We start from the raw sequence: 27,515 nt of genomic DNA on the forward strand, positions 1-27,515 counted from the left end.
AAAAAATCACTGTTAACACACGCAACACTACAAGATAATTGGTCAGGATAATCTTTTAGAGACATCTGCTCATCAGGCATTGGTTGACTTTGATGGGAATTGCTCAGATTTGTTCAGATTATCGGTATGCAATCAATTAACTCTTTCAGTTATTCATCAGTCTTGCATGGTCCCGTACAACTTCCTCTGGGGTATTTTGAAAACTGCTGCACTTTTGCAAAAACCTTTGGTCACTCTTTTTAAAATTTTGTTTCATGTCATTTGTCGCAAAAAAACAAAGCAAAAAAAAAACAAAACGTATTTGAATGCTAACACGGTGTATCCAATCAGCTCCACAAAGAGACCCGGAGAGAAAAAATAGCCAGGGGAGTCAACAGGGAGCGAAAAAGCAATCTCGAGCTGAAACGACTCCCATTGTAATGACTGTGTCAAATTAATCATCACAAATAATATTCCGGTGTCAGCCATTCAAGGGTTTTTTAATAGAATTTTTATGATTCACGTCATGCGGCATACATCAAACAGTCAGTCCAGCAACATTTCTCAAATCAATTCAATATCATCTTTGTGTAGCCTGTCATGCTCGGCGGCAGAGTGGTCATTTATCTCTGCGGCAGATAGTTTTAGGAGAAGAAGAAGAAGATGGTTGTGAGTGAGTGAGAGAGAGAGAGAGAGAGAGAGAGGGCAATGTGATGTGTTGTCATTTTCTTTTCTCAAGGTGAGCGCATTGTTCACCAGGTTCAACTGTTCCACAATGTAATACATTGAAATTTAATGTAAAATTAAAATTCTCTCTCTCTCTCTCTCTCTCTATATATATATATATATATCTATATATAATACCTCTCATGAAAGTTTTTCAGAAAAAAATATTACTAAGTAAATAAATAAATATAACATAAAAATAAACAATAAATAAATAAGATCAAATAAAAAAAAAACATCAACACAAATAAAATCAAAATAATGTTCATAATATATGTATGAGATGAGATTTTTCATTTATTCTAAAACATGAATCCAGTATATTCAGGTTTTGGGGCATTTCACAAACATAGCTGAGGGAACCAAGTCAGGTACATATTTAGAGGGCGATAGCTGGCTCAAGGCACATTTTCTGCTGACCGTTGTTTTACGTTCATAAGTCACAAGTTTATTTGAGTTATGTTGAACTACAGTATTACTGTTCAAATTAGACTGGAATTCAACACTTTAAATTTTATTTTCAGTTGATTTTGATTTATTCAACGTGTCACAAAACAAAAAATAGCCTCGGAGAGACTTCGAAGGCTTGTTATTTGGTTGGTTTGAAATAGTGCCACAATATACATTAAATTTAAAAAAATGAAATCATTGCACTCTTGTATTCAAATAATATGAAAAAACACAAATAAAGGTGAGCGTTCCAACAGTGATTGCACACTCGGTTATGTTTCATTGGCCATAAAATGAAAAAACAAAAACACAGCCAATAGAACAGCCGCATCTTTTTCCACACACGACAGAGAGAGCATGTTGTCGCTTTCAGCACAAATGAAATCCTTTGAAGCAACCTTTTAATTGGACACTTAATGAGTAAGAAACAAGGTGATCACCTCTAGTCTCTAGAAAGGTTGACATGAGTTTTCGGCCGCCGTCCTTTGAAGAAAGATGTTTCTTTTTTTAGTACAAACCTTTGGGGATTACTTGTGTTATTGTTTGGTCTAATGGAAGAGAAAAGCAACATTTCCTGAGATTCAACGTTCCTCATAATTGTTGGAAGGAAATGGGATTGTCCGCTGTAAACATTCAAGCCATTGTGTGTGTCCCTCGTCTTTGAATGATCACGGAGCATGTTCACCAACCTCTATGTTTGCCGTTTGTCAATGTGTGTATCCTCAAAACCAGCGATAGTTTCCTGCTTTAGATGGGGACCACCACAAAGTATCATCTATTGCCCTTGATGATAAAACGTAAATATGCCGAGGACAGCTCCAGTTGGATTGTGGCTGGATAAATCATTCATACGTTTCCATTGTGCATGTATGTTCTTTTTGTTTTGCATAAAACATTGCACTCTAATGCAAATACTAGACTGTACAGTGTACAGAAGGAGCTTGCTATACGGCAAACAAAAGAAAGGCATTTGGATATGTCATGGCTTTATTCTGAAAGTCATTATTTTTATTTTGCAATGGAATTAAGATAAATTAAATTAAATAAAATTCTATTTGAGGTTCAGGAAGGAATGATACGGATTCAGGATGAAATTATTGATTTAAAGATCTGCAGCAGGGTGAATATCCAGTTTTTAAAAAAAAAAAAAAGAATATGACATAAATAAAAAATACAATAATACAAAAAAGAAAAATATTCAATGAAGATATCGGTTTACATAAATAAAATAAATATAATACATACAAATTCAATTCAGAAGTGTTTTAATACGAAAATGAATTATATTGAAATCGTAAATAATTCTCAACTTTAGTAGGTCACAGAAATATGTTTATATATCTATCTCTATATGTCTATATATATATTTCAAATAAAAATTACGGACATTAATAAAACCAAAAGAAATAAATATAGAAAGGCATATATATATATATATATATATATATATATATATATATATATATATATATATATAAAAAATAATGTTGCGTGTCCAATCAACCTACCATGCATGTTTTTGAAATGTGGGAGGAAACCGGAGTACTCGGAGGAAACCCACGCAGGCACGGGGAGAACATGCAAACTCCACAAATAAAAGAAGAATTAAAATCGTTTTGGACGTCGTTTTTAATGATAAAACCAGGATTGCTAATTGAGTAAGCCTTATAACGGTGAGTTTAAAGTCATTATGTCTGCTTCCCCACATGAAAATAAGAATTAATAAAGAATTCCTGCACAGTTCACTTATATACGATATGGGTTAATATTTGACTGCAGACTGGGGAACTTGGCTACCACAGTGGGAGCTGCAGTGGCCGCTTGTAACATTTTAATTAAGCGCCGCGTCTCTGGACCGTAACAGTAGCATTGCAGCGCACCTTCCATCGGAGGGAAACAGATGAAGAGACAGTTGGCGTGGGACCTAGCGAGGAAATATCATTGATTGGGGAGCGCTCCAGCTTGTCTTTTTATTTTGGCACACGTCTAATCCTCCCTTTGTAGCCTTGCCTGCGCAGTCAAGGCCTTCTGGAGATGATATTGACTGTGGCTAATGGCTCATTAGCTGCACTTTTTTTTCGTATTAGATTATTGTTAGGATGCTTGCACGTACCGGCAGCCAGGACAAAATGCGATTACACCGTCTAATAATTATATCTAATTATATTTACAGCAATAATGTATAAAGATTGAGTTGAAAATAGATTTACATGTTGGCACAAGCAAAATAAAAATCTTGAACTGTATCTGTCAAGTGCTGTACAAATGGCTGGCTAGATAGATAGATAGATAGAATTCATGATGGAGCAATTGAGGGAGGAAAGGATAGAGGGAGCTGATAGAGGAAATGATGGAAAGATTGAGAGAGGAATAGATAGCGATAGGGAGTGAGAAAAAGAGGGACAGATAGTGAGCGAGAGAGAGCTTAAATATCGGGACAGAAAAAGCAAAAAGAGATCGAAAGAGCAATAGAGACAGTGAGATTTAGAGATAGTAAAAGAGAGATAGACAGGGATGGAATGATAGAGACAGACAGAAATGGGGCAATAGAGAAAGCGAGTGGGATAGACCGAGAGAATGAAAGAGAGACAGTGAGAAAACTTGAGAGATACAAAGTATTAGCGTGATAGAGAGGCAGCGATACAGATAGCGAAAAGGAGCACAGCACTAGAGCGATAGAGAGCTTGAGTGACAGACAGACAGACAGACACGTTTACATGCTGTCAATAACCCTTTTAACCCTTTTAAAACCTATTGACAATATTCGGGTTTCTAAAGGCCATGGAAATGTGCACAAAAACCCAACTGTGCTCTTATTTGGGTTTGTAAAAGCACAGTGCGTATATAGAAACACATACAAACACACGTGCAACTCGGCAGAAATACACAAGCAGAGGTAAACAATCATGGCGAATCTCAGAGACGCAGCCCAGCAGCACACTTTTGGAGTGAGGAGAAAGCTGGCTGCTTTATTTCTGTGGTGACTGGCATGAATATAATTTATTTATTTGTGGTAGAAAGTAACAAGCGGAAATGACGTCAATTTGCGTCACAATGTCCGTGCATCGCTGTTTAAATCGAGTTATTCAAATGCTGGAGTAACTGTCCGCTCAAGCATGGGTAAACGGGATATTCCGAATGTTGAAGGTATCAGAATTTTTACCTTAACACAGGTATTGACAGTTAGTCTTAACACATCCTAACACAGGCTCATCAAATTCGTTAATTGGGCATTTGCTGACTTTGATGGGAACGGTGAATCGGCATCCATCACTATTTGTGGTGTTTGCAAAAGGTTGGACCCGAACGCAGGGAGGCAATGCAGGACGAACTCAAAACAAAATGTATTTATTTTTCAAAGATAAAACACAAAGTTAAGAAAGGCATATAGGGTCAAAAAATACGAAATTAATAGGAGTCTGAAAACACGAAAATGGACTCATGAACAGGAAGTGACAGGGGCACCAAAAGTTACAATGACTCGACAAAACTGAAAGGAAGCAAACTGATAACAAAAAGGAACACCTGGACAAGGCACAAAGAGTTGGCGGGAGCTGATTGATTAACGCACCAGACCAAAATGATGAGAACAGGTGGAGGCAAAACTTAACGAGGAAGACAAAAGCACACGAGGAAATAAAACGCATCTAAACAAACAAAACAGAATCATGACAGGATCAAAATGATCCCGATTATCCATACATGTTTTACGATCTTACGGCTCTTCCAGCTGCTTCCCTTGACCGAGGTGGCAACACAAGCAAGCTCTGTCTTTGCGTTTAGGTTCCATGCACACAACAGATTTTGCTCTCCACTTTACATTTGACAAAATAAAGTACCCTTCATTACTTGTGCCGGGAGTGGGACAGATCTGCCTTAACCCTCGTGCGCACTTTTCTGCCTATTGAAAGGCTTCGTCACACTGCTGAATTACACTTCAAACCCCACTCACGCTTCCATTACCTCTGATGCTACGCTACCAGCTTCCAAAGCGGCAACCAGACAAAGTCGGGCACTCTTTATCTCATCTTTTCTTTTTTTTTTTTTTTGCCGTTTATTTACAAATGGTCTTGTTTATAGTGTTCCGAGAGTCCCACTTTACATGGAACACAGAGAGGCCCATTCTACAACACCATCCATCTCCGTACGCTGTCAAGTCGGGCTTAATTAATGCCAGAGCTGATCTTCTGCCACGCGATCATGTCAGAGGCACTACAAAGGCTGTCCTGGCAGGAGTACAGCAACGGGTGACGAGCGCCAGGCGTCCGCTTACGGCTTCTCTATACCTTCCTTGCTTCTCCTGCTTCCCTTCTGGTGCCTGTTGTACACGGAAATGCCGCTATCGCTCCAACGCTGGCCACGAGGGCCTCATGAAGAAGTGATGTGGCCCCGTAGCTTGAGTGGTTTCATAAGAGGGAGCATGTGAAGGCAATAATGGTGCAATAATTAAAGGGAACGATCCAAGTATGCAGATGTCCACGTTCACTCCTTCGCATACTAATTAAGGAAAAATAGGAAGAGAAGAAGCTTGGCAAATTGGTCTGTTATCTGGAAAGTACATTTTGGTTGCATGTCATTATTACTGTGGTGAATAACTGGGGAGCTGCCTGATACAAATAATTACAAGGCGTAAAATAATAATTTTTCTTTGGGGAGCTGTTTTGCAAAGCAATGACTTCATTGGAGGAGCGACTTTGACTTTTTTGCGAATTTATTTATTTATTTATTTTCATTTATTTATTTTTTTGCAGGTTAATCCAAGGGACCTGAAGCAAGGGTTTTATTACACAATAAGAATAGGACAAATGAGCAATAAGTCAACTTTTATATATATATATATATATATATATATATATATATAAATTCAAGAGTTTTTACTTCTTAACTCATTCAATCCATAAAACATAGATATACCTTTTCAAAAGTGTAGCCCCCACCTCCCAAAGACGTATTTTTACGTCTTAGCCTTTTTTTTATTTTTTTTTGCGTCATAGCTCTGTGTTTTTATAGCAGCAGAAAACAATATTCTGTTGGCCTCGCAAAATCAGTCAAAATCCAGAAAAACCCTGGAATTGAGGGGTTTCCTCTCGTGAAAATTTCTTGGATTAAATTAGTTAACTTTATTTTCTCAACCCATCAAAAGTATTGGGGACAATTTCCACAGACAGGAAAACTTAAAAATCACTTCCCAATTTTGCTATTTAATTTGTTTAAATGAGGTGCAAAATGCAAATTTTATCCCACAAACTGTGATGTGAAACCGCTTTTTCAAATTTTGAATTAAAGCAACTAGTTGCTCCTCTTTTTCTGTCCGGCAATGTGATCTTCAGGATAGTTTCTTAGCGACATGCGAGGATCTAACCATTGCTGACTTTGATCGTAAGGGAAAATGCTTAAATTCGGCCCCATCACCTATCCGGGAGTACCCTGTTTAATTGGATAACGTTCAGCTTTGTCACCATCACGGAGCCAATCATGTGAACTTGGTGTTCACTACACCAGTAAGGATTGGAACGGTAAATAGTGAAAAGGCTTAACATTTACGATTGACAACCGTGAACGGGAGGAAAAATCACTCTTAATGCACCACATCTCAGAGTACATATTCACTCCAGGTAATCTTTTCTAGACACCTGACAATCGCGCTTTTTTCTAACTTGTGATGAGAAGCACAAGATTTTTGGATATGAATACCGCAGTTAGGTCCCTGTGACAAAAAAGAAGTTCTTCTGATTTCATATATCTTCCGTCACCTATTTTTTTTGTGTTTTACGACTTCTTTTCGTCTTCTGGGTGACGTATCCTGTTCCCACCGCTCGACTCACTTGTCAGACAGGTTCACGGGGTCACCGCCATCTGATGGCGCGTCAGGGCAGATTAGCGTCAGCTGCGTTTGCGCCATGTCATATTTCATTATGCGTCCGGCGAGTCAGGAGGGGTCGGCGTGATTTGATTGGATGACAGAAATGATATAATTTGTGTTTAACCTCGGGCGGTACGAGGCTCTGAGTGGCGTACTAATGCATGTTGCGAAAAGATGAGGGCGGGCCATCTCTCGCTGCGCCAGCAAGTAATCTAAAGTGGCACGCAGCCGAGCTGAAGCCGAGCCAGGGCGATTGCCCAACATGTGCCGAGGTTACGAGAGAGGCCTTATCAAATAATAAACACAAACTGTACTTCTGTTGCTGCTCTAGCTTCCTCTCTCTTTGAGTGATTAGTGGATAGCAGTAAAACAGACATTTATAATATGCATCCATTCATTCTCCACACCAATCTATTCTCACCTTGAAGGAGGTGCAACACCTGTCACCTGCATTGTTAGTCACTCACTGGTTGCAGTAATACTCTTGATCAAAAATCCAAAGTCTCGCCTGAGACTGAGACAAGACCGACTAAAAATGCAACAACACTTCTAGGTGGTAGTCCTTAGGTCTGACCACACGCAACGGTTTTTAATCAGAAATATTGAACACATTTACTATTTGTGGAGATGTTCCTGACTATTTTCCAATCAGAGCAGAAATGAAAAATAACTCACACAACCCCTATCACAAGATCAGCGACATTTGTCAATCGGGCCTTTACTGACTTTAACCGTATGGGCTGGAAAAATGCTCAAAGACTTCCCTGGGTTATGATTGTCAGCCCAACCGTTTTCTGACCTCTCCGTGGAGGAGAAATACATGCTCACGCACAACACACCACAACATAATCACCACGAATGATCTTTTAGAGATTCTTGCTAATTAGGACCTTTGTCTGTTTTCTGAATAATCATTATTAACATATTCGGCATGACAAGATAATAGCTCCGGATAAGACCTTTGATGAATTTGATCGGAAAGGGTGAAAAAGCTCAAATTTGGCTTGATTATGGGAAAGTGTTCCCATTATTAAACCTAACTGTGATGAAAGCAAACCAGGAGTGGGCTCTGTCGTGCAGAGTGACGGTCATGTTTGAGGCTGCGGTGTGTTTAGCGGGCAGGCACAGGAAGGAAGTGTTTCAAATGAGGAGCATAATCACAGTCACTGCCTGACATGGCGCATTTAGGATTACACTGGCAGACGTACAATTTGATTCCCCCTTTCCTTCTACTCCTCTTCTATTTCTTTAACTTAGCGCTCAAATATACAACCCAAATAAAATAATAAAAATCACTGCGACTCTTTTTAAGCAAGTTCAGTCATCTGCTTTTCTTCCTCCCACCGCCTAACTGGCTTTTAGAATGCGCACAATAGCGCTACTGTGTGTGCATGACAAAACAAATTATTGTTGCCAGAAAAGGTAAATGGAGAATACAAAAAAATATACAAAAAAAAAAGCCTACTGCGTGTGGACTGAGTGACTGGAACAATGTGGAGAATAACAAAGGGAGCGCTGATGGTGCAGTCACGCAGACAAACCGGCATTATTCGCAGAATTGTTAGGATCCTGTCACCCACAAATAACTGTGCTTTAAACAAACGGAGGGGTGTTAAATCCTCAGCCCGTTCCTGTGAGCGTAATAGCCTTTGAAAGGCTTTTGTGCATGCACATTTCATACATATGCCGGAATTTCTTTTCCCCTCTTCTGGTATACGTCTAACTTGCAGTGTTTGGCTGATTTTCTGGTGTCACTGTGAGCTTAAGTGCCCCCCCCCCCCACTCCCCCTTCTGAGGATGAGAGTCCATGAAGCTGTGTATTAGAGGCTGGCGGAGCTGGTGCCAGCAGGACGCTAACATCTGTGCCCTTGTGCTGTTGGTTGTCATTGTTGGCCGCGGGGCTGGCGGAGAGCGGAGGGGACAGCTCGCCGGTGGTGTCAATGAACTCCCCTGTTTGCGTGTTTTGACAGACACGCACACGATTGATCCCTATCACTGAAGACGATAACATCGCGATCGGGTGAACCCTCCACGTATGTTCGTCAACTTTGGCTGACTTATTTATATAAGTATTCTTCTGATGACTAGATTTGTGTTCCAGTGCAAAAACATCAGGTGATATGGCCTCGGTTCACAGGACATCATCGTGCAGGTCCCAAGAGTTAGAACTGAAAGGGATTCAAATTTTGTTGCCTGGAGTGATGTGCAGAAGAACTCGCAAATGACATGTCTAGGGTTATTAAAGGCAAATAAAAAAAGCCAGAGAAATAAGAAGAATCGGATTTTGTGATTGTGGTGTGTAATCATGTAATCGCATTCTTATTTTACTGTAGTGTGTGATCATATGTGAACCGTGTTACGTGTATTTTGGTGAAGTCGTTTTGGTTTTGTGCTGCTGTGAATCTAAATGAGTCTTTCGCTTGGTTATCTCAGCAATATTGATGATGATATCGAGCGTTTGTCCATAAAACGCAGTACGTCCTACTTCAACTGATAAAAAAAAAAAAAAATCACATGTGGTGACAATTCCGACATGGTGAACACGATCATTGCGGGACTGTCTAATTAAATGACTTCTGTTGCTCGGATTAACGGCACAGTTCTGACCTTTTTTGACGATGAAATGGATAGCGCACTGTCATCTACGAGCAGGCTAGTAATTATGTTTTGCAAAATTACTCAAAGACAACCCTACCACTTGGCACCACATAGTCTTGTGATTTGATTTGGAAAATCCACTTTGTTCTTCATCCTCAATCAGTTTTTTTTGTTTTTTTTTTAAACATTTTGTGGAATATTTACAACCCAAACCAGTTATATGCAGCCAAACAAATCAAAATAAATATTTGTAAATTTGTCAATTGGAAGTCATTTCAAATGACACTCAACAAAGCTTCAGATTCATCGCTCGGTTTTTCCTTTCCTGACTTCCTGTCTATAGAATTATTTTAATATGTTGCGGTTATCCTTTTCACAGTTTTCGCCCTCAGAATTTCCCAGCAATGTCTGATTTAGAAGACAAGGAACAATTGTTAGCTGACTTGGTAGTTTCTCACAGTTTTTCTGCCCTCGCAGTGTTGGTTAAGGTCTCCCCTCCCCCGTGTGTGTCTCATCTTCCCACCATATGTTTCTGATGAGCCATTGTAGAACATGATCCCTGAACTCTTTTATGTCCAACCTTTAACAAATCTATCACATTTGTGCCTCCATGTTCCGAATTAAAGTCCCATTCCAACCTTTCCAGTAGTGATGAGTAATACTCTCGTTGGCAGCCGCCCAGAGTCCCAAAAAAGCCGGGGACGTCTGGATACGTCCATGTGCCGCGATTGGTCCAGCTTCAGCCGTGTGTGACTGACAGGAAGCGAAGTGATTGGAGCAGGGGGGCGCTGGTATCTTTGGATCGGCGTGCTGATTAAAGCGCTTGCGTTTTGTAAACTCCCGCCATTCGGCGCCCCGCACCAGCATCCGGGCCCTGCTGGTCTGAATTACAGCTCGGCCACATTAGGTTGATTTACAGCTTCCTCCTGCTGTTTAGATTGGAAAGGGGGGAGATCTGGAGTGGTTGCCCCCGTCTCTTTTTCAGTGATACCTCAGCCGAATTCCTCCCTTCACCTGACTCACCTCATCTGCACATTGATCTCTTACCTCCCCATCTACTGGTTTTCATTTTCACCCTGCCCACAACCAATTCTGTCCCCTTTCCATCCCACTTTCGCTCACGTCCGCCTGACTTGACGCGTTCGCCACACCGTTTCCCACCGACGGCGACTGCACCTTCCCTCCCCTGCCTTCCCTCCGCATCTCTTCCCCCTCAGATACATCTTTTGTGAAAATGAAAACAACCAGCAGCCTGCCAAAATATTTCTATAGCCCGCGTGCTGACAATGCAGGGACAGGGAGACAAAGCAAAAAGATGCGCAGGCATATTTGTGGCAGCAGCAGAGAGATGGAAAGCACTCTCTCTCACTCTCATTTTTCCGTGGCCTTGGTGCAGTCATTTACAAGCCCCCTTTCAATGCATCATGTTCATTTAAAAGGTCCCCTTAAAAAAAATATACTGGTCCTGCATGGCACCATACATGGGCTTATATTTGTGTAAGGTCCTCTTCTCGAACCCTCCCCTCTGCAACCCCGGTGATGAGATGAAACGAATGGCAACCTTAATGTGTTTGTGCAGGACCTCGCATCCTATTGGCTTGTGTGTACCCGCAATGTTCGACATGTTAGTTAGACACGCTATGCTTGTTAAATTCATCCATCTATTCACTGCTTGTCTGCAATTGGGTTGAGGATGAGCTGGGCCGACCTGACTTTTGGTGAGAAAAGCTGGGTAAAACTCTGGACTAGTCCAGGGTCCATATCGACAAACAACCATTCACACTCACGAGTAAGAGTCTTCAATGAATCTCATATGCACGTTTGTGCATGCCATTGCCTCACAGAAGGTCCTGAGCTGAGTTTCAAACTCAGGACGTCTTAACGGTAAGGCAGGCGTGCTTGCCACTTGACCACCATGCAGCCGCCTATTAAATCACGATTAATTATTAAGCCACTGCTGCCGTTCACCTCACATTGTGGTGACACATGTTCTGATTAGTTTTTCTCCGAGCCATCAATAGTTTATGTGATCAATCCCATTTTGATTGAACTGTCTGAGTAACGGATGAGTCCCGTAATATTGGTATTCAAACAATTAAAAAGCAAATGTTCCAAAATGTGTTTCCTGTACAGTGGACCCCAACATACTCACGGTTCGGTATTTCTTTTGGAAGCTGTCCTAAATTCTTCATAGCTAGTTCATGATTTTCTGCAATTTCTTTTATCTTCATGGCAAAATGCTCTATCCAGTATGAATGATATTCATTTTATTGAGGCGTCAAACAAACAACGGTAACTGACGGCTGTAAACGTCCAAAAAACAAACTTGTGCCACTCAACCCAAATTCCGGAAGCCAGGAGGTTGGCGTGTGTGAATGTTGAAGTCCGGTCCACTCATCCAATTACAAATGCACAAATGTGAATGGCAATCAGAGGAAGCGACAAGATGGTGGTGCCCATGTCTGCTTGACATCACAATGGTTTCACCAAACTAGGACTAGTCTCGGTATCAAAACCAGCAGGATTCGTTACAACTAAAACGCGAAAACATCGCTAAAGGCAGCTATACGTCCGCCGATTACTGTTCCATATGACCAAAATGATTCCTTACCGGGTCTTTTAATATACATGAAAGCATCACTGAGAGATGCCACATCTGCTTACTGCCGCAGTAATTAAAGACAAAAATCAAAGCAAACGAACCACTAAAACATAAATTCATTCCTTCACAACCAGATGTTTCCTTTTTGTACCTGTGTTTTACTTGGAGGGCAACGCATTAACTTAAAAGTGAAAGAAATATGCAAATGCAATCCTTTCAACTCGGCAATCCATAATGTTCAAGCTTTTATGCCGCGAGCCGGATGCTAACTCCAAACCAGTGAGCTGGTTGGCTGGCTGCGCTAAACACGCCACATGTAGTGCATGTTAAAACCACATGCGGCGTTTTTTGGCTGCAAAGACACAACGGCGGCAGCCAATCAATAAAACCTTGTTACACTAATTGCAAGATCATAATCTCCGATTCCTACTTCAGCTGAATATCCAAACAGTCACTCCATTAGCGGAATTATTCCCACGTGCAGTTCATCCGACTCGCTCAGCCTCCTCCCTTCCATTTGCTCATTTTCCTCCACCTCCCCCACCCCTTATGACATATTCCTCTCAAACGGCCGTCTTGTTAAACGGATTCATAAGTCAGGGAGGAAGACATCAAAGCGAAGAATCGTCAAGGTAAAGTGCTGATGAAGTTTCTTTTCCAGTTGGCCCGGCGATTCCATGAGAACGCAACCGTTGAATGTGCCTGCTGTTCTGCTCACAATCAGCAAGTGAAATCCCACTTCAGTCGAAGGTCTCGCAAGGAGGGAAAAAGAGGCACTCCAAATTCATTGCTCATATTAAACCGTCAACTATGAGGTTTTTATGTTTAAGGGTTTGGGGGATGGGATTTTCCTGCTTGTCTGGAGAGGCTGAATGATCACAAGGGAAGACAAAGAACGGATCCATGAATTTGTTTGTCACCCCATGCCCATGAGAGGGAATGAACTTGAGGAAAATACCCGACATAGAATACGCAGAATGTCCGACCATTTTTGCTTTCCACTTGGTCTTCACATTGTGATAGGGTGAAGGGGGATTGGAATCCAGTTACAGGTTTGTTCCATCCATCCACCCATTTTTTTTTTTTTTTTTAAATAGGGCTTGGCCTCGTTAGTTTTGAGGGTAACTGGCCCTGACTCCAGCTGACTTTTGACAAGAGAAACAAGTAAACCTTGGCCCGGTTGCCAGTCAATCGCAGGGCATGGAAAACACAATCTATTCACATCTACGAAGAATTGACTTCTTAAATTCTATCTGACTTTTAGTGAGAAAAGCAGGGTAGTGGCGTGCAGCGGTGTTTAATGAGATCAATAATAATAAAGAGTAAACAAATGATGAATAAATACTAATATAATGACAAAACGTATATTTTTATGGACCAATTTTAGGAAGAAAAATTGGTGAATTGAAATCAACAAATATTATAGGACTACAAGGTAATAAATAACATGTGGGCCAGGTTGCGGCCCACGACCCATACTTTGCCCACCCATGTTCAAAATACAGCAAACGCCAACGTAGATAAAACGAATGAAAAACTAAAGAAAGGCGTGGCCAGATTCACGAAGTGGGGTGCAGCTTTGAACATCCTGCGCGAAAGCGCATATTCGCATTCACATTTTCTACACAATGTGCACGCCGAGCTGCTGACCCAAATGCATTTCAATGCAATGAGGTGTGAAGGAGAAAGAGAGGAACTAGTGAAAAAAAAATGAGCAAATGAGGGGGAGTCAAAGAACTAGAAGAAGATAAAGCAGCAAACACAGGAAAGTGAGCTTTAGGCGCTATGATTTTGGTTTTGTTGTTGTTGTTTTCAGCCGCTGCATGTCAGGAATACAGTTGCTGTGCATGCAGTAGTGTTTTTCTCTCAAATTAAATGAGTATATAGAGTATATAGAAATAAAGGGATTTCTGATTCTGATTCTGATCCCCGCAGCTCTCTCATTTTTTCAGCATGCTAACTTGCACTACATGGTCATGTTTTTATACAGACATGCATACTTTAAAAAAAAAAATAGCAAAGGAACTAACGAAATTAAGAGGCATATTCAGGATTTTTTTTTTTTTTTTATGGCTTGTAAAATAATCATTGGATCTGAGTGTTGGCCCACACATCTAATGTGAAATCACACACGTCAATCGTTTGTGAGCTGCTAATCTAAATTTTTTGGGGGGGTGAAATAGCTATTCTGATTTTTGCAGCTAATCTACATAATCCCGCCCTCCACCCATGGATCGGTAGCTAGGGTGGGTGGAGTCAAGCGATTTTAAGCAAGGAGCTAACGCAAAATCCAAACTATTATTAACCATATCACAGATCACATACAAAATGTTGAGTTGAGCGCTTCTTGCAATTCCATATGAAGTCAATGCCGTTCACGCGGATAAGCAGAACCCGGCGCCAGGTGGTATTGATGGCGCATTTTCCACAAAACACAAGGGTGGTCGCTACCATTTCAAAATGTGACTTTTCACCCCATTGCATCACTGATAGCCAATCAGCCAATTGGCGTCCAGAATGCACTTTCTATGTCACACACAACGTGCACACCCACAGCATGGTGAAATAAACAATGCATGACCATATAATCATTTAGTCTGTGGGCACCGAGAGATATATAACACAGTTAGCTTCCGATAGCGGCCGGGACCAAGCCAAAAAGGAGCAGAAATGGGGAGTGAGGGAGTTGGCCTACCTGGTGGTGAGTATATTGACTTGTTTACAGCTGTTGAACAGTGAATCAAGATAGCATTTTGTAGCCAAAGTAGCACAAGTACCATCCCACCATCTTGACTAGCAATCTTCAAACTTGTTATTTTCTGTCGGAGGAGACCCTCCTCTTCACTGTTTGAAGCAAACCCTGTGTAGTTTCCACGCATTCAAAAGCACACTAGACGGACAGGGCGATGCGATATTCCGTGTTTGGTCTGAACCTATCACAACATTTTGGGGGGAAAAACTAAGCGACGCATACTTGATTGTTTGGTTCAACAACGGCTCGGGGCAAAAATGAGGGTCACACAAATTGTCTAATTATTGATACTTGTGGTATTGTGACAAAAGCACGTCACAAATATTTGATAAGAGACAGACAACTGTTTTAAACTGTTACAACTTTGCAAGTAATCATTGCACACACTAATTGACAAGTGTTATTTGATGGTTTGAGGATGAAGTGCTGCCATAGTGAATGAAAACACAATCTAGCCTTTTATTTTATTTTAGGTGCCTTGTGGGCAAATCCAGAAAGCTTTATTAATTACTTACAGATGCTACAGGGTGGGGCAAAGCACTTAAAATGTTTGGATTGTTTTATTTACTGTGGTGTCTAACAACACAGGCAAAGAAGAATAATCAGCAAAGCATCAACAGCAATGCATCTAGCACAGGCGTGGGCAAACTACGGCCCGGGGGCCACATGTGGCCCGTTAAACGATTTAATCCGGCCTGCCAAACTTAAAAAAAATTAAATGAATAAACTTTGTTAATGTTTTATTTTCAAAATACTGTGGTTTTTCAAAGACATATATATTGTTGTAATGATTTTGTTCACTTTCATTTCAAATCAAATGTATTTCTTTTCTCCAATGAGATGAGACTCCTGGTTCGGCCCCTCAGTCAAATTTTAGAACCCATTGTGGCCCGCCAATCAAAAGGTTTGCCCACCCCCGATCTAGCATGTTCACAATAATGAACCAAAGTTACATGAACAACTGGATTCAGTAGTTACATTATTCAACACAAACAAACCACCTTCACGTGTAGCTCCTAAATAGTATTAGCTAGTGTGAATAGCATGTTTGCCCAAACTGACGTCACATCACACCTGGGCAAAAAAATATACGCAGTAGCAAGTGGATTACATGTCAGGGATTCTTCGCAATTTGCCTCTCAAAAGGCCCGCTCCGGTTTGAGCTGTCAGCTGGAAGGAAAGGGCTAGAACTTGGCCAAATAGCAAACAGAGCAAGGCATATGTCAAATATGAGGTCATTGGGAGTAAACAGAGAATAACACGCGGCAGAGCGAAGTCGTCGGTTTCACGCCGTTTGACTCGCTGGGTGAACCCCCCCACTTTTCTGTCTCTGTCAATCATCTGCGCCACATTTGCAAGGCTTTTATCTGTTCACCAGTAAGATGGCAAAAAAAAACGCAGAGTGCACATCAGCACATCTTGTAATCACTCAGTGGCAAGTGCTGTAAGAAGCTGAATTCCAAATGGATAATAAAAGCTGCGGATCCAAAGAGTTCTTTGACAGCCAGGGAAATGTGTCGGATAACAGCGTTAAAAAAAATCACACTCTGACATCCGTCTATTTATTACAAGGGATCTCCAAATTGACTTTATAAATCATATGCAATGAAAAAAAATGAAGCAGCGCAATCAACTCTCTTGTCTCATTCCGGGCTCTGAGCCATGCTTTTAATAAAGCGTCGCATTAAGAAATTAACCATCCAAAAAAGCAGTAAATTCAACAGAAACGTACAACTCGTGGAGGCCGCGAGTCGGCTGCGGTAATTACAATTGACAGAGACAAATTCCCAACTCCCCGTGGATGTCAGATGGGCTTATTTCCCAAACGCCGACAAATCTGCCTGTCCAAACACAACCATATGCTCACCCAGTTGTTCGGGACCAGCTGTGCTGCTGCAGAGATTCTAGCCAAGCAGGGTTGCCATGCACATAAACACCCATCCACCGCCCCCCGCTACCCCCCTCCACTGTAACTGCCACTGCAATAAGGGCCGAATCACTCAAAAGCGAAGCCATGCTTCAGGACGACGAAACAATTCAAATGAAGTGAATGTGAGAGTCAGCGTTAGAGCCATGGTTGCCGCTCGTATTTTGTGTTTTTGTGTGTTGAAGTGACTGCTGCTTGGGGTTCTGAAAAAAATGAATTAAAAGACAATACAGCAAAAGTGATATAACGCAAAATGCTGTTTACTCATAACGTGCAATTGGCTATTTATTTACCTAACAAAAGTCAGCTGTAAAATGCTAATCCGTGGTATATTACTAAACTATTACCAACATGGTAGCCACAAGCAACACGTAGCCCCCCAAGGACAAATGCAATAACATGTAAAAATATCTTAGCGGTGATGTGACATTGCGATTTCCTAAGGATTTTTCATATGGATGCACATGGGACACTCAGAGGTATGTCTTCTTTATCCTCTGTGAAAAACGACTAATGTTCCTGCATCTTACCTTCACACTGCAAGACGTGATGCCCAATTCACATTTTGTTTTTTAAATCCCATCATTTTATCTACGTGTCCACATTACAAAAACAAATGCAACTCCTAATGTGACACGCGAGCACACAAAGCACGACGTCATCTTATGTGCACATAAAAACATTTACAGAAGTAAATATGGTCCTACGTGTAGGAGCAAATTTTTTCATTATCTCACATCGTCAAGGTAGCGAAGTGGGAGGAGGTAGAGATATTTTGTAAAAATGGACAATTGTCAGTAGACTCCCTCTCAAACGGTTTCTCCCGCCCGTGTTGCACACTTATTGGGCTTTTCATGACATACATGTCAGATTTGAAGAGATGCGCGCACATACATGAAAGAGGCCCAGGTTTGGATTTGAAACATTCAAAATTGTACTGTTTGAACTCCATTAAATAATTAGTATGGGTCACATATGGGCCAAACAATTTGATTTGTTCTGAATTGTGAATATAGCATTCGGTGTAAAACTCTCTCCAGGTGAAGCATAATGTCACTTGTATTTGGAGATACAAGTGTTTTCTGAATAAATGTCTTAAACATGTACCTCACTGAGCGGCAAAGCCTTGCTAGTGTTAGCGAATGCAGCAAAGGTATTTATTGTCGTCTGAGTAGAACAAGTTTGGAAAAATTTCTTTGTGACAAGAAAAACTGTTTGCGACCATTAAAACCGTTTGCGAATGGCTTGTGAGCACCTTTGCAACCTTTTGCAACCAGACAAACCATGCCGGGAAAAAAAAAAGATTCATTACATGTGCAAACACTCGCAAATCTCTGCTCAGTGAGATACGGACTTCACGGACAATTTGATTGAAAAAAATGCAGCAGCAAGAACACACACAGGTGGTGAAGACTCTCCATAGCCGATTCCTGTCATCCAGAAGTATCACCTCCACATACTTCCTTGACACCAATTACTATTTCCCACTCATCATGTGCAGCTGTTCCCAATGTTGTAGCAGACGACGAGACGTGCGGGAACTCACCTGGCCGGGCGGGAGGAACTCATGGCTGTTTTCATTCATGTACATGTTGTCACCATCAAACTGCAAAGAGAGGAAGAAACAATTAGACAAGCGGGAGGCTGAGGCATCCAACAGGGAGTGACAAACATCTCCCCAGTCAGTCAGCGGAGAAACAATGGCGACACAGCAGCCTAATGACTACAAGTCGTCGGCTTACGGACCTCGCCGCTCTGGTGCGTGGCAGTAATTACAGTTCATTAGAGACACGCGTAATTAGGCCTTGTCAAAGCTTGTGTAACTCACACTTTTCCTCTCAGTGTGCCCTCAAGCTTCAAACTGCGTGTGTGTGCGTGTAAGTGCGCGTGTGCGTGTGTGTTCGTTACAAAGTGACAAAGGCATAACAGAGTGATAAGCTTTCAAATCGAGTTTCACTCCGCTTGCAGTGTTTTCTCACTTCAGCTTCATTTCTCAATAAAGGATTTGAAGTTACTTTGAGCGCATACCACAAAAACAAATTTCTAGAGAAAACGTGTCACGTATTTCACCAAAAAAATACAGATTTTTTTCCCCTCTCACATGATACAGTTTTTGCCCCTTTATGGGTACAAAAAATACATACTGTATAACTCCATTCTGTGAAACTTCTTAAAAAAACTTTAGTCCAGTAAAACTTTCACTTTAAAAAAAGTAAAATAACATTCTGATGGGGAAAAATACAGGTCTTTTTTTTAATTTAACTTGTATGATTTTTTGCATAATATTACTGATTTTATGATTAATATTATTATCATTATCATTATTATTATATTTGTATTTTTTACAAAATATAAAATGAGACCTTATGACTTTATTCTCAACATTTTGATCTGAAATGTGTTTTTATTCTCACATGACATTTCATTACAAAAATGACACTTTCTATAAATACGACAACTAAAAAAAACTAAGATTTAATTGTTGTAATATGAAATATAAAACATTTTTATTCTAATATTAAATATTTATTTAAAGTTTTTATTCTTTGAGACAGCTTTTTTCTCCAACAAATAAACTTATTTCTCATGATTTCTTTTTCTCCAAAAAAAGACAACTATAAAAAAATAACTTTTTTGTCTTATTATAAAAAACAAGTTTGTTATTATAAAATGATCAACAAAAAAACACTTTTGCTTAGTATTTAAGTTTATGAAGTCTTTTTCATACATAATATTATTTAAATATGTACTTATATAGTGTCCAGAAAAGTTTGATGTTCAAGCAAAGCACTCCCCGTGTTTCATGAAGCATTAACTAATCTATATGAGCAAAACGTTCACTTATAATCAATCTGAATCTTGATTATTGTAATACAGATTATTTTACTGCTTGAGTTTGTTAGGAAATACATGAGAAGTAGTCCTTGAAAAAATATAAAATATTAAAATGGCAGGGGAAAAAAATCCCACAAAATGATTTTCTTCTTGTATCCGTTTGGCGAAACTGACCAATCACTTATAGCGCCACCTTTTCCTTCAACATGGCTCGACAGCTTAAATGCAGTGCTTTTTATTTTCCAAAAATGCCTCTGCAAGTGTTTGTGGTTGAGTCAAACACGTAGTATTCAAAACAGTAGCAGCTGTATTTCATTTCAGCCCCTACAAGCCTTCACGGGCGTTGCGTTTTGTTTCTTTGTAAGTGGCGGCTGCCAAAAATTGTGACACAGACACACGGACGGACATCTGGTCCAATGTCTGCCTTGTATTGCTGCGTCTGTCTTTCAAGCTGCGTGCCTCTGGCTGCGACCTCGGCGTTAATCGTGCAATAGCCAAATAAACCGCAGGGCACCGTCGCCACTTTCGTCTCCGCTCCGTTGACGCAGCACACCCACTTAAACATTCACCTACTCGCTGGTTTTTCATTTAGCTCAGGGGTAAACCTCTGTCTTCTCTGTAAGACCTAAAAGCTCAGTTATGTTTGATCGGGAGCTGTGAATCAGCAGCATTGGCCTTTTGTCATCCGCATGTCAAAGTGCAAAAATTGTTTCAGGCTTGCTCGCACATTTTTTTGGCTAGATGGCGAGTTGGAAAAGGTTTGGAGGTGCTTGTGCTCACTTCCTGTGAAAATAATCCAAAATGGCAATACAAGAAAGAAGCTCTTTTAAAAAGGAGAAAAAGACAAAGCTCCCAAGAATTAAGTGGGAAATTTATGAGAAAAAGGGTTTAATGTTATTAAGTATTTTTGTGTACATAAAAAAAGCTCCTTGCTATGAGAAATTAATCATACAATAAAAAAAAAATGTGTGAAGTAAAGTAATCTTTTTGGAATTAATATAATTTTTTGTAATTTTAAGAGGAGACCAAAACCCTTTAAAAAAAAAACAACATTAATGAGAAATCTATTTGTAAAAAATTAAAAAAGCAGAATTTGTTTGTACCCACAAAGTCCAAAACATATTTTAAGGAAAATGTGACTACACTAGTGGGGAAATTTTTTAAAAATTTTTTTCCATGAGTGATACGAGGGAAAACATTTTGTCGAAAAAAGTCAATATTTCGAGAAAAAGAAACTAGATGGAATGAATTGCAAAATTACAGGAAGAAGTTAAGATGATTTATTGTAAAATTACACAAAAAAAGTTTGATTTTCGACAAAAGAACCCTGTGCATGTTGTAATATTACAAAAAGGGCTTTTTTCATGAAAAACTCCTCTACATGCAACAAAACAAAATAACGTTGAATAAAACCAAAAAGTGCATGCATCATGACCTTACAAGAATCAAGATGTATTTTTTTTTTAAGAACAATAATTGTACATCACAATGACTACGTGCCAGTTCGCATATTTGGTTGCCCGTGTGTCATTTTATGACGGAGTATTTAGGCTAACACGCTGCCTAATCCTTCTGAAGGGCCTGATATGAAGGTGGTTTGTTTGCTTTGAATAATTTCTATTGTAATATTACAAGGAAATGTGATGCCAAGCTACAAAGGCAGTCAGAGCCACAAACAAGCAGCCCAGTTTCTTGCAACATTATTCAAATTAAATCCCCAATTTCATTTCCATGTTATCATTGGTCCTGTGATGGAAGTGTTCCGTGAACAGCGAATGGTTTCATTCTGAGAGCACCGCTCGTTGGCGGCAGGAGCAATCATCACATTCTGCATTGGGTTTGGAAAAAAAAAAGGAAATCACTTCTTTTGTTGCTCTCGAAAAACGACTTCACACAGCGTCCTTAATGCGTGGCCATGGAGCCAACAGTGTCTGTGAATGGCCTATTTTCACACCTGCGAATCGGCGCTCGATGGGCAATGCACAAAAAAAAATAAAATTGTAGCAGATAATTATACAGCACGGCAAAGAGCAAAGTGGAGTCACCGAGGGCAGAATAACACACAATATCTACATTGAGGGGTCCAAAAAATGTGCCTGCCTCTCTGTGGTCATAAAGCGGTCATTTGGGCTAAGTGGGCTGTAATTATGTTACAGTACGGATACAGTCGGGATCTCTGCGTGGAATGAAAGCTGCGCAGGTTAGTCGTGTTTACCCGCTGCTAAATTGAATTTAATAGTCTGACGTCAATGAGGCCAATGGCTTATTCTCTTATTTCCACATGCTCCAAGTACAAAGTAGCTTAGCTGAGCATTAACGCAGAAAACAAAAAAATTCCAAAAAGGCTTGGCCGAGACATGACATGGCATCCAGAGATCCAATAAAAAAGGGCTGTGGATGATCAGAGCAGAATGTGAAAATATTTCTTTTCCATTGAGAAAAGTATGATATTTTTGATGGAAAAAAATAATTATATGAAAATATCTGAGAAAGCAAGTGTATTATTGTTGGAAGAGGGAGTGTGCGGCATTGTGCGCCGTTGTGGGATGGAACGCAGCCGACTCTCGGCCAAATCAAATGGCTCCCTTTAAAATCACGGTGATCAAAGCGCACTCAGTGCTTGACATTGTGGAAGCATAAATTGACTTGCTGGGGTCACTGCATGAGATTGGTGGGCGAAAAGTGCGGTTATACAGGTAAACTGCAAGAAGATGTTTTCAGCTGCGCTTGTGACGTGTATAATTGGAGACCCTCTTGCACGCATGATTGCGCATCCATGTCTGACACTGCCTCCCACTTCATAATTGTGCTGTGCAGTCAAGGGGTGCTATTAAAATAGTTTTAAAATGGTTATGATCAAAATTTGTTCATGCTGTTGGCATAATTATGAATGAAATATGATGACATCCACCACACATCTCAGAATGTGTCCGCCTGCGCCTCCATCAAATGCACCAAAATTGTGTTACATCAAATGCACCACCACTTAGACCTGCTTTTTCCAAGCGGAAAATCTAGTCGACTTTCTGTCCCCAATTTGCTAGCTCCATCCGCCGGAACGCCCAGTGAGCCGCAACACGGTCCCCAACACGATAAACTTGACTAGTGCTGGCATGAAAATGAAGATGCACCCATACACAGGTGCCTGTCTAGGAAAATAGGGCCCAGGAGATGTTGGAATATTATGAAAAAGTTTTTTGTTTTTTTTTAACCAAAAAAAAAGTTTAACAATTAATAAATATTATTTGGGATTTTTTTCCTAGTAATATAAAAACTTTATTCATTACAAAACTGTCTATCTATAATAAAATTACAGAGACTTTAAAATAAAATAAAAAGTTTTTCCTTGCAATATTTTTGACTTATGAGATAACTTAGAGTTCCTCACGTTCTAACTTTATTTACACTTTGTCTTGTTTTTTAGAAAAAAAATGTAAAGCAAATGAAACTTTTTACGCAAAAATTCTAACTCTTATCCATTCACAATATTATTCCTCAACAAAAGACTGAATCATATCGGTGACTGGATGACCTCAATAATTGATACTAATTTACAGAGTAATGTGTCTTATGTATCTTTCCCAAAACTGTAGCATAAAAATATTTTCTCCAGTCGTCCCAACATACTCGCTGTGAACCTGTTGACGCACGGCAACGAGCGAATGGCACAGTTCGTCGTTTCTTTGTGTGTTTGCCTTCCTCGGGCTTAGAGATCATCAATCACAGCGTTCAACACAATGGAGGGGAAGAAAACAGGCATGCGGTGAAGGATGGATGGCTGAATAGATAGACGGATGGATGGATGGAGGTGAAACGCTCCAGTGAAGACATTTAAAGCGAGGCCATGAACAAACGACACCGCAGATGCTTGTTTGCATAGTAGCAGTGCAAATACATGTGAGGGAGCGCAAAATAATAAAATGGCAGATGTGTGATTTGTGAACGACAAAAAAAATCTAGAGAGGTTGATGACAAAATGTTGATTAGGGGAGTAAAAACTGAGCTGAAATTGAAGAAAAATACACCGGCAACCGTAATTGTCATTTGAAAGTGGGCTTGGTCAGTAATCTCTTGGCCAAGAACGGCATGTGTACCCCATCTGCCCCCCCCCCCCCCAAAATGCGGTACTGCCGTTACTTGACAATATGATGAAAAGTGACTGTAGTCCAAATACCTGTGTCAGGATTGTGGTCATGAACGCATTCACAGTGATGGTCTGTACACACTCACACACACACACACACACACGCACACGCATACACAAATGCATACATAACCAAACAGAGAGAGTAATGGGGGATGGTGCACTGCACAGTAGATATGGATTGCCTTTGTGAATATATCCACTGCTGCATTTCACTTCCATGTGTGTGTGTGTGTGTGTGTGTGTGCCTCATGTTCATGTTCAATGTGATATATTCTCTGCAAACACCACCGCACTGTTTGTGTAATAGGACCTGACCAATAATACACAGCGCTGATCCCTGCCAGATGAAGATAACACTTCCTATGATATTTATTTTTTTCCCCAAAGCCAAAACCGCACCCACAGATCTTACGGAGCGCAGAGAAATATGGTCTTCATTAGTTTTTAAACCAGAGGGGGGAAATATCAAGAGTAATTACATAAATGATTACAGAAAACAGTAAAAAAAAAAAATAAAAAAAGAGGGAAATAATAACAACAATCCCCAAAAATCTAAAATAATGATGATGATGATTATTTTAAAAGGAAAAACTTAAAATAATTTAAACAAAATAGTCCTCCAATAGTTCATATGCCAGATATTGTCAAGAGATAGTAATTTGTACAAAAAGAGTGATTTGTATAACTTGCCTCTGCTAATAAACAAATACAATTTATTAAATAATCCAAACAAATAAGATGATTTTTTTGGGGGTCGTATTAATCCTATATTTTACGAGACAAAAATTGTAAAGAGAAGCAGATGTGAAAAATGTATACATAGCTTCTATCAGTAAATAATTCCAATTTCTGTCTCTCAGTAAAAAAATAATTTAACAAAGGACAGTTAATAAAATGGCTTTGAAACGTGTCACTCGGCAAGTAGAGGTCGTAAAATTAAGAAAGGAGGGAGGGAGACGCAAGCAAACAGGAAATCAAACAATAACATGAGCTCCATTTGTACTGGACTGTCAGCTGAGAGCTGAGAGGAGAAATGAAAAGAAGGCAAGCGAGTGAACGACTCCCCGGAGAAGTCGCCTTCCCCCCTCTTGCTTATGATGGACTTAATTGCCTCTATCAGTGTTAAGATGTAACATTCGTCTTCGCTTTATTGCCGGGCTTTATGGTCTTGTCCATCACGTCGAGGGGGCTTTCAAGAGGCAGCAAATGACGCCTTGACATAATGAGGCAGGTTACAGAGCCAAAGAAGGGAACGGGGGCGGTAGGGGGGGCTTGTGTATTATATTTAAGGAATCAGAGTAGGCTAGGTAACATTGTTTTGATGGACGAGTTGACGCTTTCTGGCTCTTTCAACTAAGAGGCGTGCGCGTCCCCCACAACGGTGACCCCCCCGGGCTGGGCTCGGTGTAGTGTTTCACGTGGTCGCACAATCGTGCCATTGTGCTGCAGTTAACATAATGGAAACAAAGCTAACGCACGGCTGAAAATAAGCTAGCGCCCCACCCTCCACCGTCCCCGCATTCATGCATAACCTTGACTCAGGTGCAGGTTTTCTCCAAAGTTCTCTCATTCAACATGCCTTCTGCTTCACCTTCATTCCATTTAAAAACAACAGCATGCTTTACGTTGCGACGTCACCTTAGCTTAATGATCGCAAACATTGCAAAACGTCGCTGATATGCTAACATTAGCATGGATAGTCGCAGTTTTAGAGGCATTTGAAAACAAATGATCTTCATCCTCTACGAAAAATGATAGGAGCATCTTGCTAATTCATTTACATTCTTAGCAGAGGAAGTATTATTCTTCTTCGTTGGTGTCTGCATGACTGCGTTACAGTGCACAGGATAGCGTTAGTCCGAAACCTAATTTAGCATACCCCATATAGGCACAATTTATATCGTAATATATTATTTATATCACATATTTCATACACAAGGTAACTCGATGTGCTTCAAATAGTTACAAAACAATATTTAAAAGCTAAATTTCTATTCAATATACAACATCTTAAGGCAAACAAATTTAAGACATTTATAAGCAAAGTAGCGAAATACAAATTTGTTCGTTCATTGACAACAAACACATTAAAGGAAGACTTTAAAAACATTTCAGTCATAAATGTTAAGATAGATGCATTTTTTTAAATTAATTAAAGCCTGTCCTGTGAAATGTATTTAAAATGTTTAAAAGACCTTACTCAAAGACATGGGGAAATATAAAAAAATAAATAAATAATTAACCTGGATTTACTTCACTTCTGTTGGCCGCCTATCCCATTTGCATACAGCATAACAGCAAAATTCTGCTTCACCATGTTTACTTTGAACTCTGGGTTTCACTAATTGACCCAAGTCTGCAGCCCTCTGAGTCCCACTGGGTTTAAATTAAATTACGGTACCGTGTATTAAGGACCTAAGCCATTCAGTGATTTATAGACCAGGGGCAGGACTTTGAAGCCTATTTTTAGTAATAAGTTCTGATCTCTTTGTTCTGGTCAGAAACTGAGCTGCAGCATTCTGAATGAACTGCAGCTGTTTGATGCTCATTTGAGGGGGTCCAGTAAGTAGATCATTATAATAATCAAGTCAAATGGAGACAAGGTAAAACCACGGAGACATTTCTCCTGGTCTCTTTTGAGCATGAAAGCCATCAGTCTGGATTTGTTCAGCTGGTAAAAGGTTGTTTTAGTGATTTATTTCATATAATTGCTCAAAGTTCTCACAAAGATTAGGAAACAGATTATCTTCACCCTCTACCAAAAACATTATTTATGCCCGAACAGCTCAGAATGCTGACCACTTCTGCTAAAATCGGATGCATCCTTAGTTAAACCGATCATTCAAATCCCCCACGAAAATTAAAATTTTTAATAATCATAATACAATCAGTATTATTTTTTTCTTGGAAAAAGCTGAAAAAATGACGGCGACAATATGCAATACTTATTTCCACAAATCCCTTCCAATGTTTACATGTCCAAACGATCACATCAAGAACATTCCTAGAAAATCACAATGACCAATCACTGTTCAACTATTGTTAGAACAGGCTCGCATCCTAATCATGTGGTCCACGTTAGTGACCCCTGAACAAGCATTCATACTCACATTCACAACTTTAGACAATGTAAAGTCATAAATGAACCTAACGTTCACATTTTTGGCGTCTGGTAGCAAGCTGGTGTTCCTAAAAATTCAAACCCTGAATCTGCTGAAGGTGAGGCTGATGTTCTTAATCACAAGCCCACCAAGATAAGCAATGTATTTTATAAAGAAAAATGCGATGCTCCTACTCACCAGAATGTTAATGTTATTCTCCAAACTTAATTTGTGAGTGGCGTTAGAAAACCGTAAACCGTGGAACCCCATACTCGAATTTATGCCTTCTTTTTTGTTCATAAGACGTCGATTTGTAACATAACATCACAGTTCACCATGCTGGTGTAGCAAAGAAACAGAAAGGCACACAAACAAGTGTATTTATTGAATGTGAGGTGCCCTCATTTACTCCCTCCTAATGCCATTTCTTTCTACGTCTGTGCTCTTTCATCCTGAAGACGAATTCTTTTACATCACTAGACCTTGAGAAAGAGAGAGAGAGAGAGAGAGAGAGAGAGAGAGAAAAGAAACATGA

The 27,515-nt window shown here is 40.0% G+C and overlaps 1 protein-coding gene across 3 annotated transcripts in view; it reads right to left on the bottom strand.

Annotated features, from left to right (window-relative positions):
- Nucleotides 1–27,515, bottom strand: part of tox2 (TOX high mobility group box family member 2) — a 100,921-nt gene that overhangs the window by 34,345 nt on the left and 39,061 nt on the right. For all 3 annotated transcript variants that reach the window (XM_088309889.1, XM_088309888.1, XM_088309887.1), the window contains exon 3: nt 18,444–18,503. In XM_088309889.1, the coding sequence (XP_088166015.1) occupies nt 18,444–18,503 (60 nt within the window). The remainder of the gene's footprint in view (nt 1–18,443; nt 18,504–27,515) is intronic.

Source organism: Idiotropiscis lumnitzeri, chromosome 11 (genome assembly GCF_059441095.1).
Source record: "Idiotropiscis lumnitzeri isolate Australia: NSW breed Sydney's pygmy pipehorse chromosome 11, RoL_Ilum_1.0, whole genome shotgun sequence".
In the NCBI taxonomy this organism is placed as follows: Eukaryota; Metazoa; Chordata; class Actinopteri; order Syngnathiformes; family Syngnathidae; genus Idiotropiscis; species Idiotropiscis lumnitzeri.